Genomic DNA, 15,600 nt, shown 5'->3' on the forward strand with positions numbered 1-15,600 from the left:
AACGAAACCATTAAAAAAAGTAATGTAATTGGTGTAGAAAGCCTTTGCAAAAACAAAAACAACTTAGCTTGTAAAACACCATTAAATCCCATGACACGCATCTTTTAACATCCTCCACCTGGATACTATGTCAGTTTTTACCAAAAGCTGGCTTTGTTCTTGAGCATGAGAAAAGATTACTATTCAACGCGGGTTTACGATCATTTCCAGATTTTACCTCACTGACAGAAACGATCATATTAAATACTGAGGCGTCTGTTTATCTCAAGACACGCACACGTTTGTTTCTGTGAATTGTGGGGACTTGTCGTAGACTTCAATTACTTTTATTCTGACAAAACGATATTTTTTCCCCTAACCATACCCCTTACAGAAAGCCTGTTTGCATTGTTACACTTTCAGATAAACATTTACTTTTTCTTTCTTTCTCTGCCCTCGTGGGGACTAGCCTGTGGTCCCCACAATGTCAAAAAAATCAGATTTTACTATCTTTGTGGGGACATTTGGTCCCCACAACGTAGCATAAACAAGTGTACGCACACGTACGCACAGCAAATGACAAATCCATACAAACCTGTAGATGCATAAACCAGGATCATCTGTCTCAACAGCTTCATAGTATAGTGTAAAAGGCCACTCAACACTCCTGTTTTATTGATGGCAATTACCCATGGTTTTATTTATCACTCAGCCAGTAATAATTATCATGGCTTTAAAATTAAGTAGATGTCCTTATTATCCAAAGTCACCCTAAGTCCATTTAAACAAGTGATAGAAAAATATATACTTAACACTTTTTACAATACTGGTTTTGGTCCAAACAAAAGTGGATCAGAAAAGCCAATATTCCTTTAGTCTTCAAAGGATCCCCAATTTGCATTTAAGTTTACTTTTAAATGGATTTGGGCAACTTTGAATTAAGGGCTTTACATAACTTCTAAAAGACAGAACACAGAACACAAAAAAAAGCTGGTTTAACACGCAAAACTTCACAGATTAAAAAAAAAAAAGTCACTATTTACAATTTTTAATAATATTCAAAGGCCAATTAATTGATTCAAAAGCACAAGTTAAAGGATGAGAGGTCAGGAAAAAAGAAATCGAGAGAGAGGTTGATATCAAATTGAGAGGGTAGACAAAATAAGAGGGAGTATATAAGAAAATAAAGTGTACAAGATGAACGTGAACAGATTCAGAACTACAGATTTAGAGAGAAGAATTCAGGACTTTTCCTTTTTCTTCCTTGCCTGCAAATCTCTGCAGTGGAGGTGCACAGCCCTCAACGTCACCCACCTCCTTAAAACATTCATTTTGCTTCTCACATCAGACAGCACTCAGGCGCACAGGCTACATTTTTACATCAAACACAATTCAGCACGTACAAAAACCACACATACACACAACCTGCGCACAGAAAAAACACACGGGTCATTCAATACATGAAAACACACCCTTCTGTAGATTCAGCAACTAGGTCGGTCTCAGCCATATGAAGTCATCCCAAGCATAAGCAACCCGTCGATACTTTTTCTTCAGAGCATCATTACATTTTTGTTTCTTTCATTTACTTACAAAAAGAAAAGAAAAAAGCAAATCCTGCACACAATGCAGATGTTGCAAAGATTATTGTTCTGTTTAAAAGGTTCTTGCTTGATTGTAATGTGTTATTTTGCATCTTTAAGTCTTGGTTAGGTTCTTGGTTTGGGCCAGTGTTCCCCAATCAGTTTCTCAATGACCTCCATAGCAAAAAAACAAATCTCCTGGCACTATGAGCTAATCATAGTACCATGATCAAAATACTAAGTACTTCAGTGTTTGTCCCAATAGTCTACGCCCAAGCCACAACAAATCTTTTCCAACATTTACTTCCTGCGTCGAACAGCAGTTTTGATTTTGCGTCCAGCGATTGAATTCTGCCCAGAAGGTGTTGCATTGAAAGAACTCTTTCCTGACCTGTTTGGGCGAAAGGTCACATTAATAAAAACTTTGCCAAAACCATTACATGAAACATTAAATGATGCAAAACATGAGTATTAAATATTTGAAGAAACGTTGAAGCCAATGAAAGATGTTTCTTACCCGATGTTAAAAGCAGGGGCCTGACCAAAGCTGAAGCCTGCACCAGAGGGAGGATTTAAAGCAGGCATGGCAGGACTGGCGGCAGGAGTTGCTGAAGCTGCTGATCCGGCCCCAAAGGCAAACACACTATTGTTGCTCCCTGATGCTCCAAATCCACCAGTGCTTCCAAACTGGTACCCTCCTTCAAAAATGACAAATGGGGTAATTGTTATACAGATGCATACAAATAACTAGAGGGTTATTGGCAAGCTTTACTAGGTAGCATGGTGGTCAATTTAATCCTAAAAATCTCAGTTTGAACTTTTTGATTTTGGTAGTACTTTGAAGGTAAAATGCAGTTAGGACATTGCTAAATGTGTTATGTGAATTGACTTGTTTAGAATGACTTGAGACTTCCAGTAAATGCTCTTTTTTCTGCTGATGTTAACAAGTCTCTCTGACCTTGGCCTGTGGAGGAAGCAGTAGATCCAAACGTAGGTGCAGGGTTGGCTTGCTGACCGAATACAGGGGCAGAATTGGGCTTAGCTCCGAACGCAGAAGCTGGGGAAGCGGTGGCCGAGAATGAAGGTGCTGCTGACCCAAATGCAGGAGCACTGGGTTGAGACACACTTTGTCCGAAGATGGGGGTCTGTCCAGAGCCAAAGCCAGATGAAGGTGTGGCAGAACTGAAGACAAATGGAGAAGGGTTGGCAGGTGGAGCTAGAGCTGCAAGAGATAAGTGAAATTAGACATTTGTTCACAATGACATCCAAAAGGTCAAAAGCACACTAGACAACAATGGGACATTTGGTGGCAAACTAACCGGCAGAGGCTGGGGTGGAGGACGCAGCAGCACCAAAAGTGAAAGCAGGGGAGGATGAGTTTGTGCCCGAGGCAAACTGGAAAGGTTGTGCTGGGGCAGGTGCAGCAGAAGGTGCCGCAGGGGGTGCCGGCTGGCTATCCTGCGGCTGCTGTCCAAACATGAAAGTCTTTGCCATGGTTTGTGCAGAGGAGGTACTCTGGCCAAATACAAAGGTACTTGAGGGAGCAGGTGTGGGAGCCAGGGAAGAGGTAGTGGGAGTGCTGAAAAGGCTGGGGGTGGAGCTGGAGGAAGCTGGGGTGCTTGAGGAGTTGACCATGAAGCCAAAAGTAGGCTTTGGAGCAGAAGTGTCTGAAAAGCATATAGTTGTAGAGTAAAACTGAGGTACTACTAGAACATATAACTAAAGCCATTACGAAATAAGAAAAGACACTTTCACTCACCTGTCATACTTTGTCCAAAACTAAACGATGGCTTTGGAGGTTCTGCTGACTCAGCAGGCTTCCCAAATGCAAGTGTAGGCTTGGGAAAATCTTTTGGAGGGTCTGGCTCACCGAAAGAGAAGCCCAAGTTTGGTGCCGGTTTATCAGCTTCCTTGGAAGCACCGAATAAGAACGCAGTGGAGGGTGCGGAGGTGTCCTTTTTCTCTTCTGTTTTTCCAAAGGTGAAAGTGGATGTCACCAGCGTTTGTTCTTTCGATGATGCTTCCCCAAACTTTGTTGCAGAAGATTCATCTACTATAGACTTGCCAAAAATAGGAATGACACTTGCTGCTGTTGTTGTCGTGATGGTTGAAGCCGTTTCTGAGGGAGCAAGAGCATCATCTTTCTCAACTTTGGACTGGGGCACAGAGAAACTAAAGGATGAATTTGAGCTTCCTTTCTCACTGGGTTTAGCTCCAAAAAAAAAAGAGTTTTCAGAGCCAGAAGCTTGAGAGCCGAAATCGATTCCATTACCGCCACCAAATTTAAATCCTGCAGTAGAATCCTGAGATTTAGTCTTTTTTTCAAGCGAGTCATCCATGGATGCACCAAATGTAAAGGCCTTTGACACACACTCTTTTGTTGTGGATTCTGATGAGGAACTACCAAGTTTGACCCCACCAGAAGCTGTATCCGAGGGTAAGCCTCCAAATTTGAAGCCCGCTGATTTTGAGGTTGAGTCAGAGGACCCAAATCCAAATTTAAATTCTCCTGTGGTGGAATTAGTATCTGAAAAAGTGCCTCCAAACTTCAGGCCAGCAGAGGTAGAGTCCGTAGAGCCGGTACCAAACTTAAAACCGGATGAACTTGAGCCTGTACTGTTGGACTGAACGCCAAAAGATGAACTAAAACCTGAAAAAGAAATGAGAATTCTGGTCATCAGCCTGCTTCTACTAAACAGAAAGCAGCTGCTTCGAAGTCTCCTGACTTATGGAAATATCATTGCAAGGCACTTTACCTTTGGACTCTATTTTAGCTCCTGGTTTTGCTGACTGGCAGGCCACACACTGCTGGTCCCCTGCCTTATTCTGAACACAGCACACCTCACACTCCCAGCTCCCCTCAGGTCTCTTGAACTTGTCCCCGAATCCTAACAAAGATGCAGCAGTGCTTGCAGGTGCTGGAGTTGAGACGGCTGTGGCTACAGCTCCTATAACACAACGAGGAGCAAGACATCAGGTATGCAAATATTTTATGCAGATATTGGAAGCACGGCTTTCCCCCAAATTAAGGTAAATCCTTCTCTACCATTCCATAGATTTTACAGGGCTGTCGATTTTTTGTGGGCATTAAAATGTTTTAACTCCTAACAACAGCAAAACTGAAACTTTACCTGGTTTAGAGCTCTGACAGGCTACACATTTCACATCCTGTGCCTTGTTTTGAACCATGCATACATCACAATCCCAAGACCCTTCAGGCTTTTTAAATTTGTCCCCAAATCCTAACAGTCCAGTAGCTGAAGCAGCAGTTGTTGTTGTTGTGGTGGTGGTTTGAGAAGAGGTGGCAGAGAGGGTGGATGAGGACTCCGAAAGAGCTGGTAGGGTCAGGCTGGATTTCACTCCAGTCCCAGGTTTGGCCGTGTCACAAGCTACACATTTAACTACATCCGGTTTGTTCCTGACTAAACACGTGTCACAGTCCCAGCTACCAGCTGGAGGAGCAAAGAGGGAACTGATGCTTGCAAGAGCTTCTGTGGGTTTACTGTCCGATTTAGAGGAAGAGTCTGTGTTGGGTTGTGGAGCAAGACAAGCCACACACTTTTTGTCCGAGGACTTGTTTTGCAATAGACAAGTGCCACAGCTCCATGACCCTGCAGGTGGCCTAAACAGATCACCAAAACCAAGAGGAGCTGAGGATGTTGATGCAGACAGTAAAGGTTTATCAACAGAGTTCTGAGCAGGGGACGCAAATCCTGAAAACAAGAAAAGGATAAATAAGCAAAAAGCAATGACTTTCAAAACTTAACATGGAAAAACCCCCCCTAAAAAAAACAGGAAAAGCAAATCTTACCAGGTCCCTCAAGAGGAGCTGAGGATGTTGATGCAGACAGTAAAGGTTTATCAACAGAGTTCTGAGCAGGGAACGCAAATCCTGAAAATAAGAAAAGGATAAATATAAGAGAAAAAATAAAAAACAAAAAAAATATTCAGGAAAAGCAAATCTTACCAGGTCCCTTAAGTATGTCCAATACACTGCCCTGTTTTAAGACCTTGGCTGGTTTGAAGGGTCCTTCAAGCTCCTTTTCTTCACTGGTCACTGATTTGACTGCAAAACATGCAGTAAAGAAATAAATACAATAGCATAACTTTTGAATGAAAATGTCTTTGTAAATCAAAACCTACCTGGTGCTACTGTTGGAACAATTTTCCCATTGGAGTAAGAGGGACCTGTTTTCATAGTAGGCGCGCTGAAGGTGAATCCAGACTGCAAGGAAGAATCTTTATTATTACAGATGCTTGCTCCGTTTTAAACGTGAAGGGCAAGAGAATATAGGAGACCTACTGATGGAGAGAAAGATGGAGGACTAGCAACAGTTGCCTTGACGATAGGCGAAGAGAATGTGAAGGGAACAGATGGTGGTGTGGATGGTGCAGCTGGCTCCTGATTAAACAAATAAAAAGCGTGTTACAAATACTTGTCCACCATAACTGCTATGAAACTTGGTCAGTTTGATGAGTCAAGACTACATCAGACAGAACACACAATTCTAAGGGGTCAAAGAGGTAGTAAAACCTTATTTGCTGCCGGATCCTCTGAGACAGTTGTAAGTGGTGTTGTGCTGGAGGTGAGCGAAGATGTTGGGGGAGGAGAGGAGAAATTAAATGTTGGCAAAGTGAAATTGCTGGGAAGAGAGGCAGGCGGCAGGTCTGGTTCCTCGGCAACCTGAAAGGAGAACAACTTATATGAGCATCAAACCATCCCGTTAGACAGCTTCAAAGCAAGTTCTACTCAAAAGCATATAGCCAGCAGGATCTCTGACCTCATCGTCAGGTCTTTTGGATGAAGGTCTAATGGCCCTTTCCCTCTTCATTTTGCCCCCTCCTGAACCAGCACTGCTGGTCGCTGGGGTGCTGGACAAGGGGTAGGACAAACTGCTTGTGCTGGCGACAAAGGAATTGATAGATTAAGTATATATGCAAGTGAAGTCACTAACAGTTCCTAGTCCCATCCAAAAAGAAAAGATGATTCTAAAACTATCACAAATTATTCACTCTTACCTGGGAGAGGAAGCCTGGGCACGATCTGAAATGGGAGGGGATTGTCTTACCGGCTACAAAAGACAGAAAACAAAAGTTAGTTCTCTGGAAGAGTTCAAAACACAGACTCCATTGCTATAATCCACTTAATTATAAGGTTTGCCATTTTTGCAGACAGTTTCAGTCTTAGATGGACAATGTACATTACCTTTCAAAAGTTTGGGGCAAGTGAGATCAATTATTTTTTTTTAATAAGTGTCTTCATGCTCACCAAGGCATGAAAATGTATTTTAACAAAATTAAAATAGCAGTTTTGTGAAATTACAGTAACTCATTTATTTTCATACATTTTAAAATTGTAATTTATTCCAGTAACATTAAAGCTAAATTTTCAGCAACCATCACTCCAGTCCTCGGTGTTGGTGCTCAAGAAACATAACAGGAGAAAATTATGCTAAATACTTTTGTGGAAACTGTGTACCATTTTTCCCAGGATTAATTAATGAAAAAACATTTTCTAGATAAAAAAAAAGATAAAATTATTTACTGTCACGTTTGATCAATGTATAGCTTCTTTGTTGAATAAATGTTTTTAAAGAAGAATTGAAATATCTTATTGACCCAAACATTTATTCTATTGAATTGCAAGCACTGGCAGTTCCTTCATTTCTTTGATTTATTTTTTTTTTTTAAATCCATTTATTCCAACCAATTAAAAGGTGTCCAAATATGCCCCTCTTTTCAGTTGTTTTATAGTCATATGGTGAATTCTAATGTAGGATGCATTGTGATAAATATTGAACTCACAGTCTCCTTGTTGCTTTTCTCCACTCCTCTATTCACTCCACCTGGAGTGAGTGATGGTCTAAAGGATATCGAGCGGTTACCAGACACTGCAGCAGCTACAGGTACCACCAGCTTCTGCACAGGAGGGACTGATAGCTCCAGCTGTGTGTCAATGTAACAACATTACAAATACAGCAGACAGTTCAACAGTTCCCTACACCACTGCGCAAAGGATATCAGGCTATCCATTTTCTGAGCAATATAAAAAAGAAACGGTAACTACTCATTAGGGATTTTACAATTCTCAGTCCATAATTTCAAGACCTGAATGCAAGTGGCATTAAACATTGCAAGCTCATGGACATCAAATGCATGAACACCTCTGCTATGATTCATCAAGTGTGCTCACTTTAACTGCAAAACAACACACTCACAGCCCTGGATATTTTGGACATCCGCCACAAATGGTTATTACAGGCTTTAGGTTTCTGGTGTTGGGTGAATAGGCACATTGATTGGGATTAGTAGCCAGCTGCCACAGTTGTTAGCAGTTAAAGACAAGCAGCAGAAGGAAAGTGGAAGTCGCCAATTTTACAAGACGCATAAAGGTACAGTAGTAAATGGCTTCTATACATGAAAACCATGTATGGATTTCTTTCTCGATATCCACGTTCCACCCCATTTTATCTGACACTTTAAAATCTTAAACAGCTGTGTGTATTAATGCACAAGACTTACCCGTTTCCTCTTTGCCTGGAAATTTGAAATGTCAAGGTCTGTGTGATTCAGTGACTAAAAAAGGGAAAGTTTAAAGACTGTATAAACTGAAAACTCAATTGAAGTGAATTTCAAAGTGTTGTAACGTAAAACTACTATGTCACAATACTTACAGCTGACAGAGGTGATGAAACTGTAGACGGAATTCTTTTTGCATCCTACAAAGTTACAAAAAAACATTTGGTCGACTTCAAACTCTTTATTCTAGAGCAGTGCTTCTCAAAGTCCGGACTCCGGTCCGGATCCGGACCGGGAGGGAATTCAATCCGGACCCGCTTCTATTTCATATTTCAAGAACACTAATTATATTTCCTACTTTGATAAACGCACGCTAAACTTGTAAATCATTTGTTTATTTATTCTTATTTTTTTATGTCTTTTGGAGAAGGTCCGAAATTGCAGGCGAGATATTGAAACTTTTCCTTCATGACATTTGTTGTCATCATGACATCCAGTGAGCGTATGACGTTTGACATAATCGGGTGACATTTCACCGCTAATATTTTAATTTTTTTGTTTTGTTTTGCTATCACTTATATTATGGCAATTTGTCTTATAGCAGTGCCCAGTGTATACATTTATTTGTGGCGGCTTGTCACAATATCAAAACTGACCGCTACAAATAGATTTTCCAAAAGGCTTATACTTCGTTGAATAAACTGATCACTGCGTGTTTCAAAAATAAAATGCTGCGCGGGTGTTTTTATATGAATGTATCTTTTAAAAGAACCGTCCGTTTTCTTCAAAAAAGCTTTGATGTCAATTTTCATTTGGTCTTTCCTGTAATGGCTGATAAAGTAGCGCTTATTTGATTACAGTCGTTACCGGGGAAACAGCTATATATCACGCTCCAACAGCGCCTCCTGCTGGCAGAGAATCAACTTGCATTTGCTAGTCTGCGGGAAACACTGGTGTCTGTCAGCAAACATAAACAAAAAAGCATGCTTCAGAACTGTTTTGAGAAGGTGCTTAAGTTTTGAGCCATGTATTATTACTATGAATTAGGCTACTACTACTACTACTATTACTATCTTGTGCCCTGCAATAACCATTTACGCAAACTCTCTTTTGATATAAAGGGAAAAAAAAAAAAAAAAAAGGAAATCGGCCCAAAAAAATCAGCATCATATATCGGCCATAGGCTGCCCTGATTTCTAAATATCGGCATTGGCCAGAGAAAAAACATTATAGGTCGACTTCTACTGCTGACACTTAAATTAATTGTTTTGCCACTTTTGCACTTGTTATTAAAGTATTTTGAATGCAAAGGGAACCTTTTTTTTTTTTTAAATGAGTGTTTATTTGTTATATGTTATGTATGTTTATTAAAAACACGTTTTGTAATAACCAATTGTTCCGGACCTTTGACACTGATGAAAATTCAGTTTTGGACCTTTGAATGTAGACTTTGAGAACCCCTGTTCTAGAGGCTTATTCTACAGTCATTTTTAATTAGATTTTTTAATCTATATATACACCATAGCTCAGACAGTAAACTCACAGCAAGAGGACTGGACATGCGCTCCAGGGACTGTAGGATGCGTCTCGCTGTGGCACTGGTAACTCCACAGGGTTGAGCTCCAGCTGGCTTTGCCTTTATCTGTCTTCTAACTGGAGGCTGTCAACAGACCAGAATTCCAGACGAGTCAAAAAGGAACAAAAAGCAATCAAAAAACGGCATTTCAGTTTAAAATGTAATATCAAAGTACTGGCCTATGAAACAAGAGTCAATCATTGGCATAACTGTTCAGACCTGGTAAGGTGTAGCCGGGCGTGAACGAGCCGATCTCATCGCAGCAGCTCCTCCATACGTGGTCTTCCCTGGGTAGAAGGGTGAATCCCCCAACTGACTGGAGTTCAGTACTGAACTGTTCAACACTGACTGTAAGAGAACAAACATGCCTAACTTTAATCTCATTTTAGTAAAACGCATATACACAAGTCATATTGTGACAACATTTCAATTGCTCATTGTTCATTTTATAAATTATGCACTACTGTGAGACTAAGATATATATATATATATATATATATATATATATATATATATATATATATATATATATATATATATATATATATATATATATATAGAGATATATATAGAGATATATATATATATATATAAAAAAAAAAAAAAACTTACTGATGAGGAAGTGCCAAACACTGACAGGTTGAAGGCTGGTTTCTTGAGACCAGAGTGGGCTGTCTGCGATCCAGAATGCGTGCGTTCCGTCTCTGGGGACCAGAGGAGCTGCACAGTCTTTGACGTGGGAACATCTGGAAGAAGATTAAGCCCTGCTCTTAGTTCTGGCTATACCTAGCCTAGATTGTTCTAAACAACTTGCCATATCAATGCCTAGTATCAACACTCATCTACTGGTTTCTGTTTAGAAATGTGGTTGCTCACCTTTATCAGATGCACGTGATGAAAAGCCACTGGTAGTCGAGATGTTGTCATCCTCATGCTGAGAGCTGGAGTCCTTAATCTCTTTCACCAGGGAGAAGTTGGAGGTTACAGCGAAAGGGCTCCCTGAGAAGGGCGCTGTGGACGTGGAGGGCTGGGAGAAGAGGGAGCTTGTGCCTCCTAACACAGGGGAACCATCCAGGGAGGGGAAGTGCAGGTGGGTCCGATTGAGCGGGGGTCTTGACAGAGCTTCCTGGAAGTTCAGCGACGCTTTGCTTGTAGATGGTTCTGAAAAAGGAATTTAGCATTTCATCTCAAGAACGCAGGCAGCTTCTAAAGCAGCCACCTACATAGCTCTCTAGGTTTTAGAATAGCAACTGTGCATATCTGCCGGACAGCACCAACTCATACCTCTATTACTTGTGCTCGGTTCTGGAGAGTCTCGTCCATCTGGGAGCGGGGTGACTTCGTCGTTGCCGTTGGGGGGAGGAGCCACGTTGTTCCGGTCCACCCCGACTGCACCGGTATCACCCTCTGGAACATCTCCATTTTTGAAGTATTTCTGCAGCCAGGAGGGGACTATGCTCTTCACTGTATCTGTCACTCGACTGATCAGGCCAGGCTGCTGCAGGAGCCAATGGAACAAAATTAGCATATCCAGTAGCATTAAACAATGAGCAATACCTTGAAACTCATTAATAAAAACAAATCCATTACAAAGACTTTTAAACTTTAAACCACTGCTTCTGGCCTAAATATATAGTCCATACGCTATAATTATGGTCTATCCCATATAAGATATAAAAAGTCCACCCCATGTCATATTTGTTTTGGACTGTTTTAATTTGTAAATGGCTGATCTGGGCATATTTCTCTCTTAATTCAGACAAAATGACTTTTCACTGGAGACAGCAATGTTTCAAATACAGGGCTCGTATTTTAGCCAGAAGAAATGGTTTGGAGTTAAAAACATCTTGATGGATGTGTTCACTAAACTGCTTTACATTTCACAAGATGTTAATTGATGGACTTGAGTGGTGTGGATTATTGTGATGTTTTTAATTGGCTGTTTGAACTCATTCTGATGACACAAATTCATCTACATCTTGGATGGCCTGAAGGAGAGTACATTTTCAGCAAATTTTATTTTTTGGGGGGTGAACTATTCCTTTAAGCATCCAGCCTTATTTGGGACAATTTCATATCAACTTGTTCTGCCTTAACCAGTTGCTCATTACAATGATAAATCAAAAGGTAAATCTTAGTCTTCGCAATCCTAAACCTTTTGGATTTAGGTTAGCACTCAACAGCTGACATAAATGTTGAGAGCTTAAGCAATTCTGTCCAAGTGGCCTTCAACCTATCTACTACACGTGAAGCCAAGCTGTAAGAAAAAACATTTTGATTTATGAGTTAACAGAAGGACACGTTTCCCCTATTTATCATACTGCAGAAGCAGTGTGGCCCCCAAAGCTGGAGAGAGCCTGGATTTGAGAGCTTCAGTTGTCGTCTAAAAGGGGCCCTGGGGACCAAATCACTGCGCAAGCACTACAGGCTTATTGTTCTCTAACAGAGCTCCAGGGTTTGGACACAGCAACACCACAGACCAGCTCTTTGGCTGAACGCTGTAAGCATGTGACCCACAGGCAGGTGGGAAAGCTAAATAGACCATTTAGCCTCAGCAGAAGAACCAGGAGAGATTTCACAATCAAAATGGAAGGCCTTTAAAGCTTATAGATACTTGTGATTTAAATATAGGCCAGAGCAAGAGCGTAATTTCATCTTCCTGCCTTACTCTGAGATCAAGAATACTACATAAGAAAGGATCAACAACATGAACGTGCTGCATGCACTCAGCATGCGAAACCAGCTGTGCGCACGGCTGGAGCCTCACGCATGAGCTCAGGGCTGCAACATTAGTCACTTCCTGTCAACAGTGCGCACATGGCACCATCCAAGGTCAGCATGGCCAATCAACGTAATGTTGGGCAAGTTACTTACAAAATGTAATAAATTATATATTACTAGTTACTCTCGTTTGAAAGTAATTAGTTAAATTACAGTATTATTGTCTCTGAAGTTTCTGAGTTACTTTCACCCAAATAACCACAGAAGTATGACTTGGCGCTTATGGAAAAGCAGCAATATGGTGTTTCCTGGGTTACCTCAGTAAACAAAACAGCGCTACTACTTTAATATGCATTATACCAAAGACTTTAAAATACCCATCCAAGTGTACACACAGTAGTGAACATACACCCGGAGCAGTGGGCAGCCAATGCTGCGGCGCCCGGGGAGCAGTTGGGGGTTCGGTGCCTCAAGGGTCTCACCTCAGTCATGGTATTGAGGGTGGAGAGAGTGTTGGTTATTATAATAATAATAACTTTATTTTTATTCACTCCCCCCAACTACAATCCCTGCCGGACCTGAGACTCGAACCCACGACCTTCGGGTTACAAGTCCAACTCTCTATCCATTAGGCCACGACCGCCTATTGATTATACATAGGCAAGACGAAAAGAAAATACCATCTAAATTTAGCTGAAGACAGTGAATTCCCCAAGATAGAGATAGATTCGTATAAACCCCCATCCCCAAATGTATCACAATTCGTTTAACATCACAACCGACTTGAATCTTCACATATTTTTATCCATTTTCAACCGGCTTGTGGTGCATGCATTACTATTACTAACCACAGTCAGCAACATCAGCTTACCTTGTCATTGTGGATTTTGCTGGCAAAGCTTTCTAAAAGCTGGCGATTTTACTGTTAACAGAAGCTACATATCTCCCCCAAAATACTCAGCCACGAGTCTCTTCACTTCTCTGGGTTCAAGAGGCATAGCAGACAGAGATAAATTTAATTTCTGTTGCTTAATCTTGTCTGCGCTCTCGTCTGCCACATTCGTTCTCTTCTCTCACATGTATTGCAGCACCAGAAAATACACATACTATTTTACCCGATAATTGTTTTTCTCTGGTCCTGCTGGAATGTCTCGCAGTACTGGTAAATTTGTGTTTAATAAAAATAATTATATATGGTAACATGCATTGGTAAGATTGTAACGGGTATAATATTGCCAAAATGTTTTTAGTAATGCATTATATTACTGCATTACAGCAAAAAGTAATAAATTACAGTAATAGCATTACTCCCTACACTGCCCATCTATACTGCCGTGCAAAGGCAAAAGACAATAACTTCGATTTTTGTCGAAAATTTGTTATTGATATTTTTGGGACATTCAAGACATCCTTTATCATGTACATAAGTATCTTCAGTCAATTTTGTAGTTTTTCCGAGAAAATAATGGGTGGTCTCAACCGTAACTTCAAAACTCTAGCGAGTTAAGGTCTTTTGCCTTTGTAGGGCAGTATACTACCAAAAATGTGTGGATGAGTAGACTTTCATAAAGTGCAGAGGAAAAACATTGAATTAAGTTTAAAACGTGTGATTAATTAGTTAATTTTTTTTATTGACAGCACTAGTTTTCAAATCAATACAAATTAGTATGTTTGTGTATTTATTAAACAGTATGCAGAAGAAATAAAATGTATGCATAAACATGCATCTTAAACTATGATTAACCATTTTGCAAATAAGCTTGTCAGTAAAAACATTTAAGTAACGTTAGAAATATTCTATTTAAGTCAAACAAATAAATGCTGTACCTCTTGAACTTAATTCCCCTAATGCAAAAGTCTTATACTTCTATCACGAAAATTGCTAAGTGATGTAAATAAATGCAAAGTTCACGTTGCTAAAGTTATAAGAAAAACATACTTTACGATTTTTTTTAATTACTAAAAGACTAATTAAAATGTCTGTTCATAGAATCACATTCATCTATGAACATGCGTTAGACTGGCTGCACTATTTCTCTTTTCAAAAAGCAGCATGCCAGTGTTTCCAGTGAGCTAACGTTACAGATCCCTCTGAAAACACGCCACGACACGCACTCATCCCGCCTTTCTTCATGACAAACCTAGTGCATTAACTACCTGTGCTTTCCGTATTTATGCCAAAACATGTACTCAAGTCATATCCATCTGATCTCTACCCAAGTTCAAGACTTGCACATAAAATATAAGCAAAGAAAACATGGACAAAAGTGCTGTGAAGCTCAGGTTACCCACATGTAGACCCTCTGAGCGGCACAAAAGAGGTGAGGCGTGAGTTTCGGTGTATAACAGCATTTTATTTAAAGGGTAACAACATTAAAATACTGTTTAAATGCTGTTAGATGTGTTAACTTTTAAAAATTCTTGTTTGACGTCAGTGAGAGCCGCAGCTAACGGATTGTGTTTTGAAACGCGCTCACGCGGCTGTCTAAAATTATTGAAATACTTTAAAATTTCACCTCTCTAATGTCATATTTAGAGCATTTTCCTCACTGAACGGCTATGTCTCTTCAGTCAAATGAGTTAGCGGTATTGCGGTGACAAGTGTTGAGACCGTGTGCTGGAGGAACGTGAACAGGCCTGAAACAGGCCTCAAAATGTCTCCTGCTTTACTAACACAAAACCCGCCGCCAAAACACCGGTGCGACTCAAGCTAATAACCGCTCAAATCCTTACCATAGAGACTATAGTTTCGTTTTATTTACCTGTTTGCCTTTGGCATAAGGTTTTGACGCGATGTGGTATCTTCTTGATCTGATTTTCCCTCCTCCTGTCGCCGCCATGGCTAACTAGATTGAGTCTGCTCAGTAGCGCTTCGCCGGATAGAGCTCCGCTGTCACAGCGCAGCTCTCCAATATACCATCAGCCACTTCGGCGCTAGGGTTTATGGGAAATGGAGTTTGGACTGACTCATGCGTTCTGTATTGACGTCAGTTTGTAGGCCAACCGGCCGTGTATTCCCTCGTGAATTTCTGGGGGGTTCAGATCGATGGTTATGAGTGAAATGAGGTCTGTGGCAAACTTTTCGTAAAGACAATTGAATGTTGTGTACTAGAAGACAAACTACACAGTCATCAGCTCAAACATGAATTCTAAATTTAATCACAGGCCTTATTTTCTCATAAACAGTAGGCTAATAATAACAGGAAAAGTAACTTTAATTAC

At 40.5% G+C, this 15,600-nt stretch overlaps 1 protein-coding gene across 1 annotated transcript; it reads right to left on the reverse strand.

The window, feature by feature from the left end:
• Positions 1-645: 645 nt before the first annotated feature.
• LOC306847395 (nuclear pore complex protein Nup153-like) lies at positions 646-15,267 on the reverse strand. The gene is made up of 23 exons (XM_079381322.1): positions 15,141-15,267; positions 10,942-11,155; positions 10,534-10,818; positions 10,270-10,403; positions 9,877-10,005; positions 9,625-9,741; positions 8,237-8,281; positions 8,085-8,138; positions 7,368-7,508; positions 6,582-6,634; positions 6,344-6,464; positions 6,097-6,246; positions 5,866-5,964; positions 5,706-5,787; positions 5,530-5,628; positions 5,374-5,454; positions 4,694-5,275; positions 4,319-4,510; positions 3,322-4,212; positions 2,882-3,229; positions 2,521-2,784; positions 2,080-2,260; positions 646-1,953 (listed from the first exon to the last, which is right to left on the reverse strand). The coding sequence occupies exons 1-23, from the start codon at positions 15,216-15,218 to the stop codon at positions 1,863-1,865; spliced, it is 4,431 nt and encodes a 1,476-aa protein (XP_079237448.1). The 5' UTR covers positions 15,219-15,267; the 3' UTR covers positions 646-1,862.
• Between the last annotated feature and the right edge of the window lie 333 nt (positions 15,268-15,600).

This window comes from Barbus barbus (genome assembly GCF_936440315.1).
Source record: "Barbus barbus genome assembly, chromosome: 27".
Taxonomy (NCBI): domain Eukaryota; kingdom Metazoa; phylum Chordata; class Actinopteri; order Cypriniformes; family Cyprinidae; genus Barbus; species Barbus barbus.

Bases quoted from the DNA above. Each gene is read 5' to 3' on its own strand.
- LOC306847395 (XM_079381322.1), bottom strand. From the start codon at position 15,218: ATGGCGGCGACAGGAGGAGGGAAAATCAGATCAAGAAGATACCACATC. The intron at 11,156-15,140 runs GTAAATAAAACG...TGGCTCCTGCAG, and splicing joins CTTATGCCAAAGGCAAACAG to CAGCCTGGCCTGATCAGTCG. The intron at 10,006-10,269 runs GTAAGTTTTTTT...GTTCTCTTACAG, and splicing joins TGTTTGGCACTTCCTCATCA to TCAGTGTTGAACAGTTCAGT.